At 41.1% G+C, this 21,197-nt stretch overlaps 1 protein-coding gene across 4 annotated transcripts in view; it reads left to right on the top strand.

The window, feature by feature from the left end:
• Window positions 1-21,197, top strand: part of Iqch (IQ motif containing H) — a 193,244-nt gene that overhangs the window by 152,019 nt on the left and 20,028 nt on the right. For all 4 annotated transcript variants that reach the window (XM_040739798.1, XM_040739801.1, XM_040739804.1 and 1 more), the window contains 2 exons: window positions 6,516-6,686; window positions 14,680-14,802. In XM_040739798.1, the coding sequence (XP_040595732.1) occupies window positions 6,516-6,686; window positions 14,680-14,802 (294 nt within the window). The remainder of the gene's footprint in view (window positions 1-6,515; window positions 6,687-14,679; window positions 14,803-21,197) is intronic.

Below are 21,197 nucleotides of genomic sequence, written 5' to 3'. Positions count from 1 at the left end.
TATCTGACACTATGCATATGATATTATGCTAAATGGGTTATCTCTTCCATTCCATGGCTGCTTATTAAGCCCTGTGTATTAACCTCTGTTGGCCACTAGTTAGCTTTAACATATGTGACAGACATTTGTTGGACATAGCAAAGGTTTATAAGGTTCCACCTTGAAGAGTACCTAAAGTAAACACGGAAGGCAATTTTAGAAGAGGTTTGTCACAGACTGATTCATTCAGTTATCAGTTATACTCAACCACATTCAAAGAAGGGACACACAGATAGTGCAAGTGTCTATACTACAATGGGCTTTCTGGAGCCTGGGCTGTGGGGATACATTGTAACAGCTTTATTGATACACTTTATGCCAGAAAGGACAGTTTTTCAAAGACAATATTTAGTAGTTTCACATGTATTCAGACTTGCACAACCATCATCATTATCAAATTTTACATTTATTTTACTCCCCACAGCCTGAAAAATGAGTATAGGCCAATTAGCAGTCATTTCCCATCCCTTTTTCCCTTAGCCACTGTGAACTATTTTCTGTCTCTGTGGATTTCATTATCTTAGACACCTCATGTAAGTGGGATCTCATGTAACTCCAGAAGTTTCGATTGTTGAACAGTTAAAGTTTCAATTGTTGAACAGTTAATCTGGTAGGTGATTGTTGCCATCTCTCAGAGAGACTTCTAGAAGACATTGAGCTATCCCAGAAATTGCCACTAGGTGGCAACAGGCCAAGAGGCAGCTGGTCCCTGCTCTGCCTGTCTACTGATTTTTTTATTGTAATGCAGACAACTCTTACTAAATATCACAGTCTTATTACTATTTTACTAATTGAAAATTCTTTCAGTGTGGTGTACCCACTTATTTAAAAATGAAGTGCAAGGTGTGTTTACCACATAGTGTCCTCAATGCTGTCTGGCATTTTAAGATGGGGAAGAGATGGCATTTACTATGCCAAGGAGATCATGTCTTCATGGTTACAGGGATGCTGGGGCCTGTCCTGCTTTCTGTTTCTGAGACATGGGCAAGCATATCAAATTCAGAGTCAAACGACTGAGTTCTCCCACTGCCCTGACCTTGCAATACTAGCCACACATGCACTGTCTCATACAGTCACCTTACAACAGACAAGGATTCATGCCAGTAGGCCCACTGTATTTGGTTTGATTTGACAGAACTAGAGATTGAACCTAGGGCCTCCTGTGTGTTAGGTAAGCACTCCATGGCCTTTGGCCTATGTTAACAGACAAGGAAGGAGGCCTAGAGATAGGAAAGGAAATTCGGAAGACCAGATAACAGAAAAGGCAATGCTGGCATCCCCAGCAAGTCCTTGTAACTTGTCCAAAAGTCTCCACCCAGGAGGAACTTGCCTCCCTCAACCCACTCTCCTCTTTAGCCATCTTTACCCTCCACTGCTGGCACTTCTGTGCCCCAATCCATCTGTTCTATCCTTCTCATGCTTGGTGCATCTTGGCCTAACCATGGTGAGCAGCAGGATGACCTATCTCTACAACAGTCTCTTAGATAAGATCTCAGGTCCTATGGGCCTCACCTGTCTCCCCATCCAGGGAAAGCCTGGTACTCTAAGCTCAGAAATGATATCAGAGATGAGCTGTCTGCTTACCACAGCCTGAGCCATCTTTAAGCCTCAAGAGAAGCCCAACACATGCTTCTGACATACAGTGAGAAAGAATAGGTGATCGCAACCCCTTGGAATATTGTCCAATAGAGGTATTGCAAGCTGAATACACCTAAGCCTGAAGCCTGGATTTTACCCTCTAAGTAGTCTCCAATTTGTTCTACTAGGACGTAATTCTTCCATTTTCTGGGGGAAAGGCTTAGGGACATCTTTGATTCTTTGTCTCATGTCCCACATCAAGCCCATCAGTATGTCCATTGAGACCTACTATTGAAATGTGTCTATAGAAAATCACTCCTACCCTTAATGGTTCTGATACTGGTCTTGCCACTGTCATCTGTCACCCAAACTATGGCAGTGTCATCCTAACTGGACCCCCTGTCTTCATTCTTACTGTTCATGGTCCCTTACTGTGTATCAACTCTTTAAAAATAGACACCAGAGCATGTCATCCCTCTGTTCAACACCCTCCAACAAATTTCCAGCCTCTGAAATTATATGCAAGAAGCAAGTCCTTCATTTGTCACTTAGTTGTATGTGGGAAATAAGTCCTTCTGTTTGTCACTTAGTTGTTTGTGGGAAATAAGTCCTTTGTTTGTCACTTAGTTGTATGTGGGAAATAAGTCCTTCCATTTGTCACTTAGTTGTTTGTGGGAAATAAGTCCTTTGTTTGTCACTTAGTTGTATGTGGGAAATAAGTCCTTTGCTTGTCACTTAGTTGTATGTGGGAAATAAGTCCTTTGTTTGTCACTTAGTTGTATGTGGGAAATAAGTCCGTTGCTTGCCTCTTAGTCAAGCCATAAGGGTAGAAGGAACCCTGGCCTAGCCACAGCTGGATTATGTGACTCCCAGAAGAGTTGCCCATTGGTCTGACAGATGGTTTGGACCTTCTCTAAGAAGAATAAAATGGTCCAATAATAAACTGCCCATCAGATTTGGAGCTGTGAATATGGGCATGGAGGTCATTCCTATATCCCTCAGTCCAACAGGCTGCTAAGGAGAGTGGATATACATCACAATATACTCCAAAGGACTGGTGCCAACCTTATAGTAGCTGAATTTTCAGTGTTACATTTCTTAAGATTGGCCAGTTTGGAGAATAATAAAACACTTAAATTTTGTTATCACCATATGGCAAATCTTCATAATCCCAAATTGGCCTCATTGACATATCTGGGGGCAATGAAGGGGTCTGCCCAGACCTTAATCTCCAGGAACTAGTCAAGGGAAGTGGGGCTCAAAGAGGTGACTTAATTGTGGACTACAAATATGTATCTCAGACACTGACAGAATAAGCTTGGACAAGTAACCTGTTAGCTGCTCTAGGCCTCAATTTCTCCATAGAAAAGAAAAGCAGATGAAAAAATGAATTTATAAAGTCTGTGGATTCTCAAATCTCAGAAATTCTGGTTCTTCAATGTCTACTAGACAGTCTATAAACGAGTCTCCCAGTCTCATTCTTACACTAATGTTCATAAAAGAAGGCTAACAAGAAACAAGACAAAGCTCTTTGCCATGTAACTTTACTTCCACTTGAGGACAATTACAGAATGTAGGACCAAAGCACAGCTGCCCACATCTGGATGCTTCATCACCCATCCATCCTGCCTGTCACCAGAAAAAGGCAGAAGCAGCAGGGGTGAGCAGGCGGCCTCCATCTGCCCAGAATACCTAAGGCAAAGGGGGTTTACATTAGGCCTCTATACCAACCCTTTTCACACAGGAGCATGTTATTGCCTTGTCATCCCAAAGAACTTGAGAACAGGACAGTTCTGGCCTATGCTAGTTCTCTGGATTCAGGCAAGTACAGTCGGAAAAGTGGAGAGCAGGGGCCTCCTACCCACACACTGGGTTCACCTCTTTGGTAAAGTTGCAGTGGCATAGAGGGTGTTAAACCACATGCATAACTCTTATTTTCTAGTAAGTTACAAAAAGATGAAAATAATCTTACTAGTTTTAAAAGCATGTGCCACCACTACAAGGCTGAGTGTGGGTTTTTGTTGTTGTGTGTTTTTTAAGAGTCTTTCCTGCCTTAGCCTTACCTTCGAATCTAATCAATGAATCCATCAAACAAGTCATTACAAGCCATCAAAGCAAGTCGTGTCAAAGGCACCACCTTCATTCTGTCCTTATCCCTTCTTGGGGTGCTTGTGACAGGAACATCCACTGCCCAGAGCTTTAAGTTTACAAAGTGAACATTGAATTTTAAAAACAGGATTAAGTAAGAGGAAGTAAGAACATGCGACAGGCACCAAGGAGGTGCAGAGAAATACTTACTTGATTTGAATCTGGACTCAGCCATAAATGGCCCCCAGCTGCCTGCTCCTGAACGGCTCCAGAGGCAATCACAGAATGGGACTGGAATAGTGGTTGTCCCCTGCTTTGCCAACCATACCCCACACACTGGGGGCTGCAGGAAGACAAAGACTTAGCAGCTTCCCCTAAAGGATTAACAATCTAGAGGGGAATATTGGAACCCCTGTACACAAACAAGTATGCCTTAGGCAATGTTTTCAGCAGGGAAAACCAGATGGAGAAGGGAACAATTATCTGAGCAAATCAGGCAAGCCTGCTGTTGAGGAAAAGGCTTAAGGAAATGTGTTCTATCTCCTTTGTGAACCAAGAAGTTAGGGCAGCCTGGGGAGGCAAGAAGCAAAAATACTGACCTCTAGAAAATTCAGAGCTCTGGCCCATGCTCTACCATCTCAGACAAATTATGAGACAGCTTTTTGCTCTCAGTATCCTCAGTAAAATGGAGCTAGAGTAGTAGCAGCATTGCCCCAAACCTGCCATTATAGGGCAAACCAGTTAGAAAACTGTACCATCTAGTAGCCACAAGTCACCTGAGAATCTGTTTTAAAAGACAGCATTTGCCACCATTAGCCCAGGCTGGCTTTGAATTTGTGATCCTCCTTGATTCAGCTTCCAGAGTGCTGGGATTATGAGTTCACACCACTATGCTTAGTAAGGAGACTGTCCTTTTAAAGGGAATGCTTAGTAATTGTAAATAGCTTTTGTATTCAGCTTCATAGGGTAATTTATGTGTATCTTGGGGCTTTTGTTTGACTTTCAGAACCTCATGAGATAGGTATTACTGTTTGCTCCTTGACTCTTGAGTATACGGGGATGGAGAGCGCACCAACACTAGTCTAAATGTATGCTGCCTGTGAGGACCACACACATGTGCTCTTACTCCTTGGTTCTGTCTTCCCTAGACTATGCTGCCTTCTTATCAAAAGCTTTATCACCAAAACATTAGTATCATTAATATAAATATCAGCAATCGTTTGTGTATACATCTTCTGGTGAAGAGCACCAAAGTATGAAAAGAGAAGCTTTGGAGAAGGATGTGTAAGGAGTGTAAGTCCTCTTTCTCCTCAGAGGGAACAGGAGCTGTCCCAATCTGATTTACATGTACTGCCATACAGCAGGAAATATTTAAGTTGACAAATAGGGTATTTACAACTGCAGCAGATACTTGGCAGCTAGTTTTTAACAATTGTTGCAAATGTGATTTATTTGCTGTTATGAAAGAGGATTACTGTGTGAATATGATCTTGAAATTAGCTTCAGTTTAGCAAGGGGCCTTGACAGCTTGACCCCTTAATATTCTTATAATGATGCCATTTACATTCAATGCTTACTCAAGTCACTCACTGCTAGATTTGTTTTAGAGGAGTCCACTCTAGGGCAGATGTATTGTGTATTTTAACATACAGAGTTGGTGAGTGGGGCACTTGTATGCCTTCTAAGAGGAAAAAAATATTTAATCAAATCTTCCTGAAAATGTGTTAGTTTCCAACTTCCTACAGTGAAAATGCATTACTGCTAATTACATCATGCTGCAGAAATACAATACTTTATGTTTTCTCCACAAGACACTTCCATGGCATGGGTTGTATTAAACAAGAACATGTTCTGATCCTCTGCAACTTTGACTTTTAATTTGACTAGAAGATTGGTACAACATCAATGGCCTCTTTTGTGGTGGTGCATGGGAGAAGGGTGGGCTTGGAACCAGACAGATATGATTAGAGTCTGAGTGCTACCCCTACCTTACTGTGTGGACTTAGGGACCTCCTGGACCTGTTTCTTTATCTGTAGCATGGGTTGTAGTTTTTAAAGTTACTAGAAAGATCAGAGAAGTCTGTGCAATACCTAGAATACCATATATACTTAGTCCATGCAAAAGATGGCTTTATTACTAGTTTAAAGCTCAAATGTCACCTTCAAAGGCAGCTTTGATTCTACCAAGCAAACTCAGGCTGTCCTTTCTGCTTCCATAATCATCACTGTAGTATATGTTACACTGTGCTGTGATTCACTGAGTATATGTGGATCTGTTATCTTGATGGCATGGCCTAGGCCTCTATATCTTTGACTCTGCTGACTTGCATGCTCTGCCTTGAGCATTCAACTAAGTTGGATTCTGGGGCTCTCATGGGAGCCTGAATGACAAACTTAAAGGAGAAGGAGGAGGTAGCACATGACCTACTTTTGTCACAGCCAGTTGAACACACAGTGAATGTTCAGTATTTACTTTAGTTACCACCTTCTTTAGCTTTTATCCAGTCTCAGTTGAGAACATTGTACTGTCCACCTCTGAAATAACAAACCACCACCAAAAAACATTGCCAAGATCTCTGTTAGATTGTCTTGGTCAGGTGTTGTCATTTTTTTAAACTTCCTGTATAATCACAAAAATTCTAATGAGAAACAAGCGCTGACCCCCAGCTATGTGATACAGAAACAGAAGCAAAGACATCTCTTCTCCATGAATCTTCTTGGCCTCTTGCTTGATCTAGTTAGGACTGGTGTAGCTCACTTTCTTCTTGGTCTTACCATACCCTCACTTCTCTGGTTCATGTTTTAACCAGGTATGGACAACAGGCCTCAACCTCTCATACAGTGACCAGTTATCCATGACTCAGCTCACCCTGTACTTGACAAATGGCCATCTGGATTGTGGTATGAGCACCCTGGAAGTGCCCCGCTTTGATCAAGATACAGAAAGGAAGAAAACGCGCCTTAGCATCCAGGCAGAGCTGGTAAGCAACAGATTCTTTCTGGTTGGTCTGGTGTTCAGCAGTACTTAACTGCTAAGTGAGCAAAAAGAGAATGACGTACCAGAGAGGTCACTGAACCATTTCAAAACAAGGTCCATAAATGTGACAGTCTTTGCCATAAAAAGGGGTAGCCACCCAGGAAGAGGGAGGAAGCAAGGTATGGAATGCCAGAGGCCATAGGCTTTCTGTTTGGGAACCTCCTAGCTTTCTCCATTTCTCTCCATAGTGCATCAGTGAACAGCTATTTTTGACAACCTTAATCCCTATTTTTCTGGCCCTCATTTCCATTTTGAGCTTACACTCCTAGATCCAAACTATTTAAAACTGTATGGTCTCTTCCCCCTACATCTTCTTGGGGAATCAAACCAGAGACCAGCAAGACTTACCTTCATCCTACTCCCTGCCACAACCAGACTACAATACTTCTAGCTGCTAAAATGTCTTAGATCCTACCAGTACCCTGCTTCCATGAAGATGCCACCTTAGAACTGCCCCCATCTCACACTAGTTTAGGAGCAATTCCTCCAGATTTCCTGTCTCCCTTCTTTCTCCTTAGTCTAGAAACTACAGTGAAGACTGATGAATAGCAAAAGACAACTTTAAGCATCCCACTCCCCTACCCAGAATTTTTTCAATAGAATTGTTTTTAAGTTGGACATGGTGGCACACACTTTTAATCCCAGTACTTGAAGGCAGAAGCAGATGGATCTCTGAGTTTGAGGCCAGCCTGGTTCACAGAGTGAGTTCCAAGACTGCTGGGACTACACAGAGAAACCCTATCTTGAAAAACAAAAAACAAAACAAAATATATGATATATTTTGTTTACTATTTTCCCTCCCCCAGCTCCTCCTGGACCACCCTCCTCTCCCCCATCCAATTTCATGTCCTTTCTTTTTCTCTCTCTTCAGAAAACAGGCAAACAAAACAACAAATAAACATGAATTTTAAAAAAAACAAGAAACATAAACAAAAAGACACATAAAAACAAAACCAGAAACTTAGTAGACCAACAAAAGACCAATAAGACAAAAAAAAATGCCCAAACTAAGCCATATGAAGACAAGACTAAAAAGAAGTATCACTGAGTTTGTTTTGTTTTGCCACATACTGCCTGTCATGGGGCCTGCCCTTAAGTGTGGTTAATGTATCCAGTGAGAATCCACTGGAGAAAACTAACTTTTCCCTTGCAAGTGGATATCAACTGGAGATAGCTTCTCGGTTAGGCGTTGGGAGCCAGTGTTCACTTCCCATTCTCAGCACTGGGGTCCTGTCTGGATTGAACCTGTGGATGCTGCCAGTCTCCTAGGTGTGTTAGTCCTCTTGTGTCTAGAAAACACTGTTTCCTATAGCTCTTAAGGACCTTTCTACCTTCTCTTCTACATAGTTCCCTGAGCCTGTAGAGAACGGGTTTAATCTCATTTAGGATTGAGTGTCCCAAAGTCTCTTACTCTGCACATTGTCATTATGGGTCTCTGTTAGTTCCCATCTACTGCAGAAAGAAGCTTCTGTGATAATGGCTGAATGAGACGCTTGTCTGTGGATATAACAGAATGTCCTAAGGAGTCATTTTATTGATGTTTTCCTTTAGCAAAACAATATTATTTGTTTTTCCATAAGTCCGTAGCTTATGCAGTCTCAGGTTCTTGGCCACCTGAGCACTGTCAGGTGTGGGTTCCATCTTGTGGAGCAGACCTTAAAAACAATCAGAGTGGTTGGCTACACCCACAAAGTCTGTGCCACCATCGCACCAGCGCATCACCGCAGGGTTTGTAGTTGGGTTAGTGGTAGCATACAGAGTACCTTCCACTACCGTGAACGCTATCGAGTGGGGGGTAAAGGCTGTAGTTGGACACCAGCTTGACTTCTCTGTGTTCAATGAGATAAGGTCTTACAATCAGGTTGTGGAAAGTAACCAATAGGCTTGCCAATAGTCTGAGATGTTTGGGGGTTTCCATGGGCCCCTTTGGCCAATAATTCAGCCAGATGTAACCTATTCCTGGCACTGGAGGTTTCCCTTCCTAGCTTAGTTCCTGAGGCCTCCCATGATCTGTCTCTCTCTGTACCATAGTCTCCTTTATCATCACTAGGATGACAGGCCTAAGACCTGCTGTTAGTAAAGTTTACCAACTATAGCATCCGGGGTATAAAGAGATTAGGTCTCCATGGGGAGAGTGGGTGCTTGTGGAACTAGCTAAACAGGTCACTGTGGAAAAGAACAAAGGTCAGCACGGTGAGATGGCCCTTGGTGTAAGAGTGTAATTGAGGCTCTGCAGCCACAATTGTCCTGAGTGCTGCTGAAGCGTTTCTTCTGCCCTTTCAAACAGTAGCTTCTTGTCCTTCTTGAAAATGAGGCTCCATCTGACACCCAAATACATTAAATAGACAGAGAATTCCAACTGGGAATGGTGGCGCACACCTTTAATTCTAGCACTGGGGAGACAGAGGCAAGAGGATCTCTGTGAATTCAAAGCCAGCCTGGTCTACAGCCCATCAATATTTAATTAGACTCTGTTTCAGAGCCTTCTTGGAGCAACATCCTCTACCTTTCTGCTGAACAACTTCAGAACTAGATGCCTCTAGGTTTAAAGGGGCCTGTTTGAGTCTGCCCTGTACCTCCACCATCCTAGAGAGGTTCTTGAATGCTCATGTGGCTTCTTCCTTTGCCCCTTCAGTCCAGTTCTCCTGTGAGGTGCCAGCTAGGGCCTTGCTCCCAGGAGTCACCTCAATCTTTGCTTATTGAAAAGAAGAACTGAACTGGGTATGAGGAAATTGCCCCCACTAAAGGTTTCTATTTTCAGCAGGAGGATCCGTGAAAGCCTTGGCTCAGTGCTGGATGAAAAGATGCAGTAAAACCCCATGCCAGTAAGAAGCTAGACGCTGAGCTGGTCTCAGCACAGCCTTCCAAAGACAATCCACTGCATAGGAGTGTAGCTTTGGGTAGCCATAAGCAGTAGTTGTACCTCAAATCAGCAGCATTCTCCCATTTCTCCCCCTCTTGCCTCTAAGTGACATTCCTAGATACAGGCCAACAATGGGAATTCCGTGAAAACTATTGTTTACTTTTATGAATTGCCCACACAAAACAGGAAACCCTTGAGAAATCAAGTATTTCTAGAATCATGGCAGAAAAGCTATTCAGGGATTCTGGTGTGAGAATTAGCTTAAAGTGCTGTAGGCTTCAGAGTGTAATAGATTCTTCCAGTCTGAACCTGTGTGTGTGTGTGTGTGTGTGTGTGCGCGCGTGTGTGTGTGTGTGTGTGTGTGTGTGTGTAGGCCCCAGGCATATTTATACATGCGCTAGGTTCTTTAAAAGGAAGCATGTACATGTGTACACAGAACAATTTTCAGCCAACCTGAAACTTCCAAAGCAAGTATGAACACACAGTGATAGGTTCACAATCAGCACCCTTTTGCAGATGGTAGGAGGAAATTAGGAGGTCACTATGAAGGGATGACATTTGTGATAATGTTCACAGTGATAGGTTCACAATCAGCACCTTTTTGCAGATGGTAGGAGGAAATTAGGAGGTCACTATGAAGGGATGACATTTGTGATAATGTTCCCACTCTGATGACAGCACATTCAGAACTAAGAGCTGGAATGTAAAATGCTCCTAGTTTGCTTCTATTCCTTAAATAAAGTGCTGTGCTGAGACAAGAAAAGCAAACAACAAAAGAGCAAAGACCCAGATCTAGACTCTCAGGAGCGCTCAGCCATGTCCACTGTGAGCAACAGGTGTCAAGACTGTTGGGAACCCCTTGGGTCAGGTCATGACGTCTGATCTAGACTCCTTTACAGTCAGCTAACCAAATACATTTGAAGGCATTAGCAAAGCCTGAGAAATCCCAGATATGCATATTTTAGAAATAAAAAGGGCCGGGGTGCTGGATTAGTAAGCACAGTGCTTGCTACAGTTGCTGCACAAGCACAAAGACCCGAGTTCGGTCCCCAGCACCCACATACGAATCTGGGTGCAGTGCTGCCTAGGTAAATCCGTAAGCTTCAGGGTTAGTGAAAAATAAGACAATGGGTGATTGAGGAAGACATTCAGTGCCATCTTCTACCTTTACATACGTGTGTACACATGCACACATACACACAAAGGGGGTCATTTTTTAAAAACTTTTAATTAACTTCAAAATTAGCATAAATAATCACCCTTTTCTGTCAACTTTAGAAGGTCTCTTCCTGGACCTTCTAAACCACAGATGCTGAGTAGCCATAAACAAGTCATCTTTGCTACATCTTAAAACAACCCAAGTCATTTATACATGTTTGAACAGATATGATCTGTAATGAATGATTAAGTAAAACCTTTTGTGTTAAATTATGATGTTAATAATGACTCTGTCTCCTGTAATTTATTATGAATTCTCAAATGCTTCGGGTTTGATTTTGATAGAATGCAACCACATCAGAGTTTATGTGATGACTTTATTTTTAGAACTCCTTCGTTGAAGGCACACATTTCCCCACTACTGCTGCTACTGTAATTATGTACAAAACCGATCACTCATTAGAGTTAGGATACATTATCTTCTAGACAGATGAGGCTAAATAAGCAACACATTAATAATTCAGAGAGCAGTTCATTATGCATGTGGATGCCTGCTTCATAACTGGAATAAGAACCTCATCAGCCTCTGCCAACCCTTAAACAATAGTTCTGTGTTATTGCAGCCACATTCCAGTTTACGCTTGTTAAACTGCTACTTGGATTATTTTATCAAACATTCATTTATTTGTGGTCCCTTACTGCCGAGAACAGATTTTGGAAGCTCCTTTTTTAAGTTAATGATTTGAGCAATGGGTGTTATTAATTCTCAGAATATTATAAACATGATTAATTTTCAGGCAGAGATTTATTACATGAGGATTTCAGCTATGTCAACTGAAATGCATCACTGTCAAAACAAGTATCATGGTGAAAATAGAATGCGTCCCACACTTCAGACGCTGTGCTCACAACTAAATCAATTTAAATTGTGGCTGAAGCAAAATTATATTCTCCAGTGAAAAAGAGTATTCCTGGCTTCTTTTATTTAGCTTGAAGTATTCTTGTTAGATCATGATTTAGAAAGGTGGTTTAATAAGACTAGACTAGCACTGATAATGTTTTGTGTGCTGTTTCTTCTTGTTTTCATGGAAAGGCTATCTTTCCAAGATTCCCCACACATTCCAGATGTGGCCAATGGGAATCTGGAGGGAAGATGTTGGTCTGAGAGGTCAGAGACCACGAATTCTGATCTTAGTTCTGGCATCAGTTTCCTCAGTTGTAAACAAGGAAGGGCTAAATAATCCCCAAGGTGTCCTGAACAGCTTTATGTTATGGGTCCTAGAGAATGAGATTGTCTGTAGGACGCCTGGCTGGAACCTCACACACTGGAGAGGACAGAAGGATGAACACAGTCACGAACCAATAGGAAAGGCTGTCTCTCTATACCACAGCCTTTCTCGAAAAGGTCCTTAGGTTGGTTTTTATTGTTGTTGCAGAAACTGTTCTGAAAGGCCATACCTGAGACTATCAGTCATCACTTAGCTGTATCATTAAACACTCATCAAGAATCAGCTAGAAGTAAAAACAGAAGGTCTTTCATCCAACACATGAAACATGGAGAAAACTGGAATAAGTGGCAAAGAACCACTTATGAAAGGCAGTGCCTGGATCTGCACAGAGCTTAGGGTGAGGGCAGCATCACAATTCACTAAGCCTTATCCATATGCACTAAGACCATCACATAAACCTGTTCATAGCCCAATATATTAGGCAGGCACTATTATGTCCATTTTTTAACTTTTTTTTTTCGTTTTTTGAGACAGGATTTCTCTATAGGTTTGGAGACTGTCCTGGAACTCGCTTTGAAGACCAGGCTGGCCTCAAACTCACAGAGATCCACCTGCCTCTGCCTCCCGAGTGCTGGGATTAAAGGCTTGTACCACTAATGTCTGGCTTATGTTCATTTTTAGATGTGAAAATTTGGGTTAAGAGAAGGTGAACACGTGTTAAAGATTGCTTAGCAAACAAATGGGGAAGCCAAGGTTTAATGTACAGACTGTCAAACTTGAAACCTGTGTTTGCCCTGCACTGATTCAGAGTTAGGGCTTGAGTTCCTGGGAGCTTCAGCTCCTTCCTGAGGATGCTTCTGGTTGAGACTTCAGAACTCACTTTCCAAAGGGCAAGCCATGTCCCTGTGACTAAGTTGCTTTCCAGTATGTATTACCCACTCACTGTCTCAGTGACAGGATAGGCTGGTGATCATGGAGTTGTACATTTTTTAAAGGAAGCATGAGTAGACATAGCTCTGGTTTTCTAGGCAGCACAGATGTCTACATAAGTAACAGAGAGGAGGGAAAAGATCAAGTCAATTAAAACAAAGAGCCACCTTTTCTAAAAACGAACAGTTTATATACTAAAACATGAAATATACATTTTCGCAAAGAAAATCCACAAGGCCATCTATAGGTGCCATTAGAGTGACTGCTCCAGAGTTCTTAAGAGGGTGACAATAGCCTGGTAGGGTGAGGAGGCTCTTTAGACATACATGGTCAGGCCTTAAAGACAGGGTAGTCACTGAGTAGGAAGGAAGGGAAGGCCTCCATTAGAGAGGGAGAATGTCTGTACGACCGGTGGTCTCTTAGAAGATGGCAAATCATTGGAAGAGGGAGGGGAGTGATGGAAGAAGTGCACTGAGCTCTGGAAGAGTCTGCACACTAAGCTAGGCTCTGAATTCCACCGAGAAGTAGCCTCGGGGTGCCCTGGTCTTACTGACACCCGGAAGTCCTACTCTGTTGGGCCCTGAGCTCTTCTGCTGAGCTTTGTGAGGGAGCACCACAGTATGGAGGGTGACCTGCCTACCAGGTGCTTCCCTGCCTCTCTCACTGACTGTGGCACAGTCTTGGTTGTGCTTATTTATATACTGAGGTAGCATAAGACAAGTTTAGAAGACAAATATAACCTCTTGGATGGAATTATCATGTGAGTTCACAGAAATTGCCATACACTTACATGCTCAGCAGCCACAGTGGAATTCCAAAGTGTTGCAGTTCATATCCATGTGTAAAGGCTCAGGCTTCGGGGCCTTCGCTATGAGAATAGGTGTGTGTCTGGCATGACAGAGTCTAGCCAGCTGAATCAGAGGTTCTCTTAGCCGGCTCTTGTCACCACGATATTTGCAACATGGTGACTACTGACAATAGTTATGTACTGCACATGGACCCTGCCCTGAGTGAAACGACAGACTCTAGATATCTCCTATGTGGAAGGAAGTGGGGATAGGATGGGAGGCTGGGGGGGATGGCGGGAGGGTGCGGGAGGAGGGGAGGGAGAGGGAACTGGGATTGACATGGGAAGCAAGCTATTTAAAAATTAAAGTAATAAAAAATAAAATAAAAACAAAAAAATGAAACTCGAGATAAACATACTTTACATGGTATGGCTTTGTTTAGTAAGCAATTCCAGTAGCTCTAGCTTGTTGGGAATCCCCATTGCCTAGCAGATGGAGCAGCATCTTCTGAGATAAATGGAAATAAGGAGACAGGGAATAGATCCTAGTTCTGACACTGCCTGCTGGGGTTTGTTGTGTGATCCACCTTTTCATTGCATGTAAAATGGAAATAGAATGAAATTCATTTATCCATTCTATTAAAAATAGTTTCTCACTCTTTAAAAAAATTGAAAAAGTAACCTAAGAAAGAACTAAAAATAAGATGGAATCCTGGAACATGAAAGGGGAAATATGGGAAAACTGATGAAATTCAAATTAAGTATGAACTTAGGTAGATCATAGTAATGTAGCAGTTTGGTTCCTAGTTAAGACAAATGTTCCAAAGCAATGTAAGATAGTAATAGCCATGCAATTGTGGTGGGATAAGCACTTCTGTGTTATCTAGTAATTTCTGCAGATCTATAACTATAAAGTTAAAATTTGATTTGAAAATTTTTAGAGTCTAACTTTCAGTTGTGACTTTTCTAGTCACCAGAAACCAGTCGCTATGCAGTGATGACCACCCAGCTGAAGCACGACAATCTCTCCCTAGTCTTCTATTATGTTTTTCTTCAGATGTGTAAGGCCCGTGGCATTGGCTATGACCTTGAGGTATGAGGGGTTATAGTTCATTGGGACTGGACCAATCATGTATGTGTAGAATTTAGGTGGCTGATAAACTGCTGCCCCTTCAAAGAGTTTATTTTTAAAGATTAAGTGGGTGTGTTCAGAGGAAGGCTAGGCATTTCACAGGACAGGCACCTGCACAACAACAGCTCCACCAGGGGTAGCACTAGTCCTGGAAAGTTCCCTTCTTCTCCAGACTTGCACAACCACATCATAGAGCAATAATCCTGGTTACCAGATTTAGGATTACCCTGGAGGCATTTCTTGATCCTGCAGCAGGCATGCCCTGAGCCTCCAGAGCCTACCCACTACTAAGAAATATTCTCTTGGTCTTTTTAGATGCATAGAACAGAAAGCACTAACAGAGTGGCTTAAGCAGAAAAAAATTTGTTTTCTCACAACTAGAGGGTGGAAATCCAAGAACAAGTCCCTGGTAGATTTGGTTCCTGGTAAGGGAATCTATTTATTTGATTATAGACCACCATCATCTTCTTGTGTCCCTAACACACACACACACACACACACACACACACACACACACACACACTCATGCACGCACGCACGCACGCACCAGAGGACATGATGTCTTTTGTATATGGAAATCAACTCTAAACGATCAGGGCTCTACTCTTATGAGTCATTTAACTTAGTGACCTCCTCAAAGGCCCTGTTTCCAGTATAGTCACATATGTGTCTTAGGGTTAAAAATACAAATTGGGCAACAACAAAAAGAAGTCTTTACCATTCTGCTGTTTACATGTGATGGCTTCTTTCAGGAAGGAGTTATGATTACTTTTTAAAGAGGGAGGCAGTATCTCCATTTTTGTCCCTGTGAAGCAGCTCCATCTAATGTACCTTCATGTAGCATGCGAAATACAAGGCCTTATTCCTAAACCAGGACCTCCAGTTTATGTCCAGAAATTCATGCTGCTCTGGAGAAATAATTTCCTATTTTTCCACTTGAACACATATTTTCAAATCTCTGGCACTCCAGGATGCTCTGAGACCCTACATGACCCTGTGCTGATTTGACAGATACAAACCCACATCACACCAATGTTATAAGAATAAATTCCGCTGCCCACATTAAATATAATGACATGATAATTATAAGTTACAACTTAATTGATTTTTTGATTTGTAGAGATACAATTCAATACCTATGAATTTTAGGCAAGCAGTCGCCACTGAGCCACATTCACAGCTCTGGTGTCTATGAATTTTCAGTTTTCCTACTTGAGAAACAATACTGTTTTCAAGAGTCAACTTTTTATGGGCTCCTTAAAGTCATCCAGACATTAAGCACAGTACCAGCTATGAACAGGACGCCCTGGATGACAGATGGCAACCCCAGTCAGCTGCCAGGGCACTGTCACGATCATGAGGCCCTTTGGTTAGCTTGATCTGTGCTGGTGCAAATGTATATAATAGAGCTCATATTGCTTTGTAAATTACATTCAATTTGATGCAATTCAGAAAAAATGAAAATACAAGAATGAACTGATTTACCTGAAATTGTTACATATAGTGCACACAATCCCTTCAGAATGAAATAGTTTTTAGTCCCAAACTGATGGGACTGAAATATTTCCATGTATCACAAGATAGCTAATCTATTTGTTTTTATTTTTCTAAACTATCAAAACAGAATACATTCTATGAATCAGCACATTTGGCAGGGAAAGTCTCAAAGACGCCCAGAACAAAACATACTTTATCACTTCCTACTAAAGTGTGTTTATTCTTGAGCTCAAGGCTTTGCACTTGATTGGAGTTATAATACTTTTGAGAAAAGTAAAGCCCAGAACTCAAGGAATTATTTACACCTTTGTTTCTTGATTGATTGCCTGCAGTCACTTCTTTTTTTTTTTTTCCCAATTTGGTCTCTGTAGAGACTGTCAAAATTTGCCAATGCTGAGTGTATTGCAAGTTGTCACAAGAGGTATTGGGAAAAGTTGTTAATTAGTGATAATTGTGCCTACAGTAAACCTCATTGGCTATGATGCTGCAACTAAGAGCAGTATCGTAATGAGAGAATTGTTGTGGTCCAGGGGGCAAGCACATGGTGCAGAGGAAGCAGATCGGTGAGGGTCAGGCCTTGCTAGGGAAAGATACAGAAAGAATGGACAGAGAGGCATCACAGATAGCCATGACAGTTCCACAGACTCATCTGCACATTTGCTTGTGTTCAATAACTTACAAAGGATGGAAGATAAAAATGTAAAGAAAAATACAGATTAGGGACAACAGAGTAATGGAACAATACGAAGAAGAAAAACAGAATCAGAAACAAAGGAAAGATAAAGCCCAGAGATTGGAGGAACTCATAAGAAAACAGGGAGGATAACCGGAATCCAAGCAAACAAATATATATTAATAAATACATTTATATACATAAATGTATACGCACGTACATAAATTAATACACATAAATGTATATAGATATACCACATAAATCATACATGCACGCATGTGTATGGATTAGGGACAACACAATGTATGCATGTGGTATGTGACAGAGAGAGAGAGGAAGCGAGCGAGGCTGAAGTGATAATCATCTGAACACATGGGTGCTTACAAGCTTTCCAGTTGTATTATTGCCTGACTTTCCCTAAGCTGGGCTCTCATGTTTCTAGACTGTAGAAACGGATTTAGAAACTGATCCCTAGTGAGAACTCCTCTTCCTTTCCTTACATTTCCCTCTTTCGTCTTCCTCCTGCCCCCTTGCTCCCTTTTTCTTCATCATCTTCTTTTGATTTCCTGAGACAAGATCTTACTCTGAATCTTAGGCTGGTTTTAAATTCCTGGCAATCTTCCTGCCTCAACTGCTCAATCCCTGGGATTGCAGGCATTCTTCACATGCCTGCTCCCCTTCCTGTCTTGATGGACCTCTCTCAGGAAGGGAGATGATGGCCATGAGAATCCAAACTCAGGACCTCTTATGAACTGAGCCATCTTCTTAACCTGAAGTAAAGATTTTTGAGGACTTCAACAGTTAAATGAAACATTAATATACACTGAAGGAGGTTGTACAAGTTTAAGACATAAAACAACCTCTGGGTCCTCAGCTATCAATAGATAGTAAGTGGTAGGAAGTCTTAGAGGTTCTAAGGAAAGCATAATCTCTGATGTCCACTTCAGATATGGCCAAGGATTATTATGGAAAGAGGATAATCAGAAGGCACAGTCAAGGCCACAAGAAACAAAACACAAAACCCACCACTTACAAGAGTCCTCTGAAGTTCATGGAAACACCCTGCTAGAGAATATTTCCCCCACATACTACAGGAGCCCAGTGGAACTTCAGAACCGCTACAGACTGTCTTCCATTTGTGTCATTCTTTCCCCTTCCAAATGGAAGAAATTATAGCAGTGGCCTCGTCCCTTTACCCACAGGGTTTGAGTGGTGAAGGTTGAACAGATAATTATTTTCTCCTTTTTAGCACATGTCTTTCCATTTCGAGACCCAGACCTAATCTGGAGACAACATGGGTCATCCATAATCATGTTGTTCTAACACATCATATACTGTGTAAAATATGTTCCAAAAATTTGTTTTATCGCTGCCATAACTTAAAAAGTAAACATCATTGCTTTGATTTTGTAGATGAGAACGCTAAGGTTTAAAATTAACAGCTTTGCAAGGATCCATAGCATAGCCTTATTTTTGTGTGCTTTCCAGTAACTAGTCTTGTATAAAGGATTTTTATGCAAGAGCAAATTCTTAAATATTTTAAAAGAAAGAATAAGATAAAAACAAATGTAAAAAGTTAATTTAAGTTACCATCCCAGGGAAGCATGCCTGAGTAAAATAGAAACAAGGAAACTGATGGCCGGCAAGTAACAATGGGAGGGTGTTTTCCAGGAAATAAGACTAGGCCATGGAGCTAGAGTAGAATTGTCTACGCTGAAGTCATTCTGACGCACAAGTGAAGTAAAATACTTCTTTTATGGATATTAAAGACAAAAAGTTTGAGTAAGCCTTCGGATGAAGGCTGAAAAAAGTCCTGGCTAACTGTCCTAGAGAGATACTTACAAATGTACTGCCATGCCTAGAGATCTCTTTCTGTCTATGACAATGTAGTTTGTACTCAACTTAATCACCAAAACTGAATTGTAAAACGTGCACAAACATTTATAGAACTACTTTTTGAAAATAATCACAACCAATCAATCAATACATGAAGAACTCTGGTCCTTAAGAATAAGACTGTCACCAGGCAGTGCACACCTTTAATCCCAGCACTCGGGAGGCAGAGGCAGTTGGATCTCTGTGAGTTTGAGGCCAGCCTGGTCTACAGAGTGAATGCCAAGACTACACAGAGAAACCCTATTTCAAATAAAAAAAAAAAGGAATACGACTGTCAAATTTACCCCAATTTTGTTTGTTTTAGGTAGGATTGTTTTGTTTTACTTTGCTTTGAGAACAATAGATCCAAACAGAAATCACAATCATACTGGTCTAAGGAGAGAAAGGGTTAAATTCAGAATGGCCAAAGAATTTAGTACTTTATTACTAATACAATGAATAGCTGGAAGGCTAAAGACCAGGTAAGGACTTCAAAAACCCTGTGATACTGGGGATGAAATGTCCCAAGCTATTAACCTGGAAGGATCCTAAGAAACACCCCAAACTTTAAGTGAGAACTTCAAGAAGAGTGTGAGAGGAGTGGCATTTGCCTACGGGAAAAGACCCAACACAAGGAGGATGGAAAAACTGCCTTTTAACCTCAGCCCTTGGTATATCCAGACGAATAGCCATTTCTCTAACAGAAAACAAACTTAGAACCCACCACACCGAACAATAACACCATCTAGGGCAGTGGTTTTCAATCTTCCTAATGCTGTGACCCTTTAATAACTCGTGCTGTGGTAACCCCCAACCATAAAATTATTTTCATTGCTACTCCATAACTGTAAGTTGGATACTGTTATGAATCATAAATGTAAATATTTTTGGAGATAGAGGTTTGCCAAATGGGTCATGGCCCACAGATTGAGAAATGCTGATACAAAGCCTCTGCAGTTTTCTCTCTTAAGTTACTGGAATCCAATAAAAATCATAAGATGTACTGAAAGATAGGACCAAAGAATTAAAAGCAAATAGAAAAAAAAGTGTCCACAAGTGATCCAATATTTAAGTTATCAGACGGATAACAGTTATTTTCTGTTTATTATGAATATAGCAACAATGAGCATGAATGAGCAAGTATCTGTATAGTAGGATTTTGGGCATATGTCCAAGAGTGGTATAGCTGTGTTTTGAAGTAGATCGATTCCCAGCATCCTATGGAACCACCACACTGATTTCCATAGTGGCTGTACAAGTTTGTATTCCCATCAGCAATGAATAATTGTTCCCTCCTCCCCATTCTCACCAACATATGTTGTCATTCACCTTATTGACCTTCATCATTAAGACTGGTGTAAGATGAAATCTCAAAATAGCTTTGATTTGCATTTTCCTGATAACTAAGTGTATTGAGCATTTCTTTAAATATTTCTTAACCATTTGGAATTCACCTTTTGAGAACTTTCTGCTTAGTTCTGTACCCCTCTTTGTTTATTTGTTTGTTTCTTTCTCTTTTTTTATTCTCTATTTTTGTTTGTTTTTCAAGACAGGGTTTCTCTGTAGCTTTGGAGCCTGTCCTGAAACTCACTCTGTAGACCGGTCTGACCTCAAACTCAGAGAGGTTCTCTTGCCTCTGCCTCCAAGGTGCTGGGATTAGAGAAGTGTGCCACTGCCTACTGGCTCTGTGCCCCATTTTTATATTGGGCTGTTTGTTTCTTTTAGTTCAGGTTTTTTTTTAGTTCTTTATATGATATTTTAGATACTAAGCCTCCACTTTCCCTTTACCATAGTCAGGGGAACTGGCCTTATGTTGAAGTCTTTAGTCCATTTTGAGTTGAAGTTTGTGAAGGATGCATTCCTCTACATGCAACCATAAACCAGAATCATTTGTTGAAGATACTATCTTTTTTCTAGTGTGTATTTTTGGCTCCTTTGTCAAAAATCAAGTGTGTGGACTTATGATCTGTGTCTTCTAGTCCATTGGTCAGTGTGTGTATTTTTAGTCCAATAACCATGGTTTAAAAAAATCTCCCTAGTTACAACTTCATATCTGGGATGGTGATACCTCCAGCCAGTCTTTTGTTTTTCAGGATTGTTTTAGCGATTATGGTTTTGTTTTATATCCATGTGACTATGAAGTTTTTTTTCAATTTCTGTGAAGAGTTGTGTTGTAATTTTTATATATTGAATCTATAGATGGCTTTTGGTAGGATAGTTATTTTCACTATATTAATTGCAATAATCTTGATTGCATGGGAGATCTCATCTTCCTGTGTATTTTCAATTTCTTTCTTTAATGTCTTAAAGA

This window comes from Mesocricetus auratus, unplaced genomic scaffold (genome assembly GCF_017639785.1).
Source record: "Mesocricetus auratus isolate SY011 unplaced genomic scaffold, BCM_Maur_2.0 Super-Scaffold_100691, whole genome shotgun sequence".
Classification (NCBI taxonomy): domain Eukaryota; kingdom Metazoa; phylum Chordata; class Mammalia; order Rodentia; family Cricetidae; genus Mesocricetus; species Mesocricetus auratus.
Note: the sequence above shows the minus strand (reverse complement) of the source record. Positions and strands in the feature narration are given on the sequence as shown.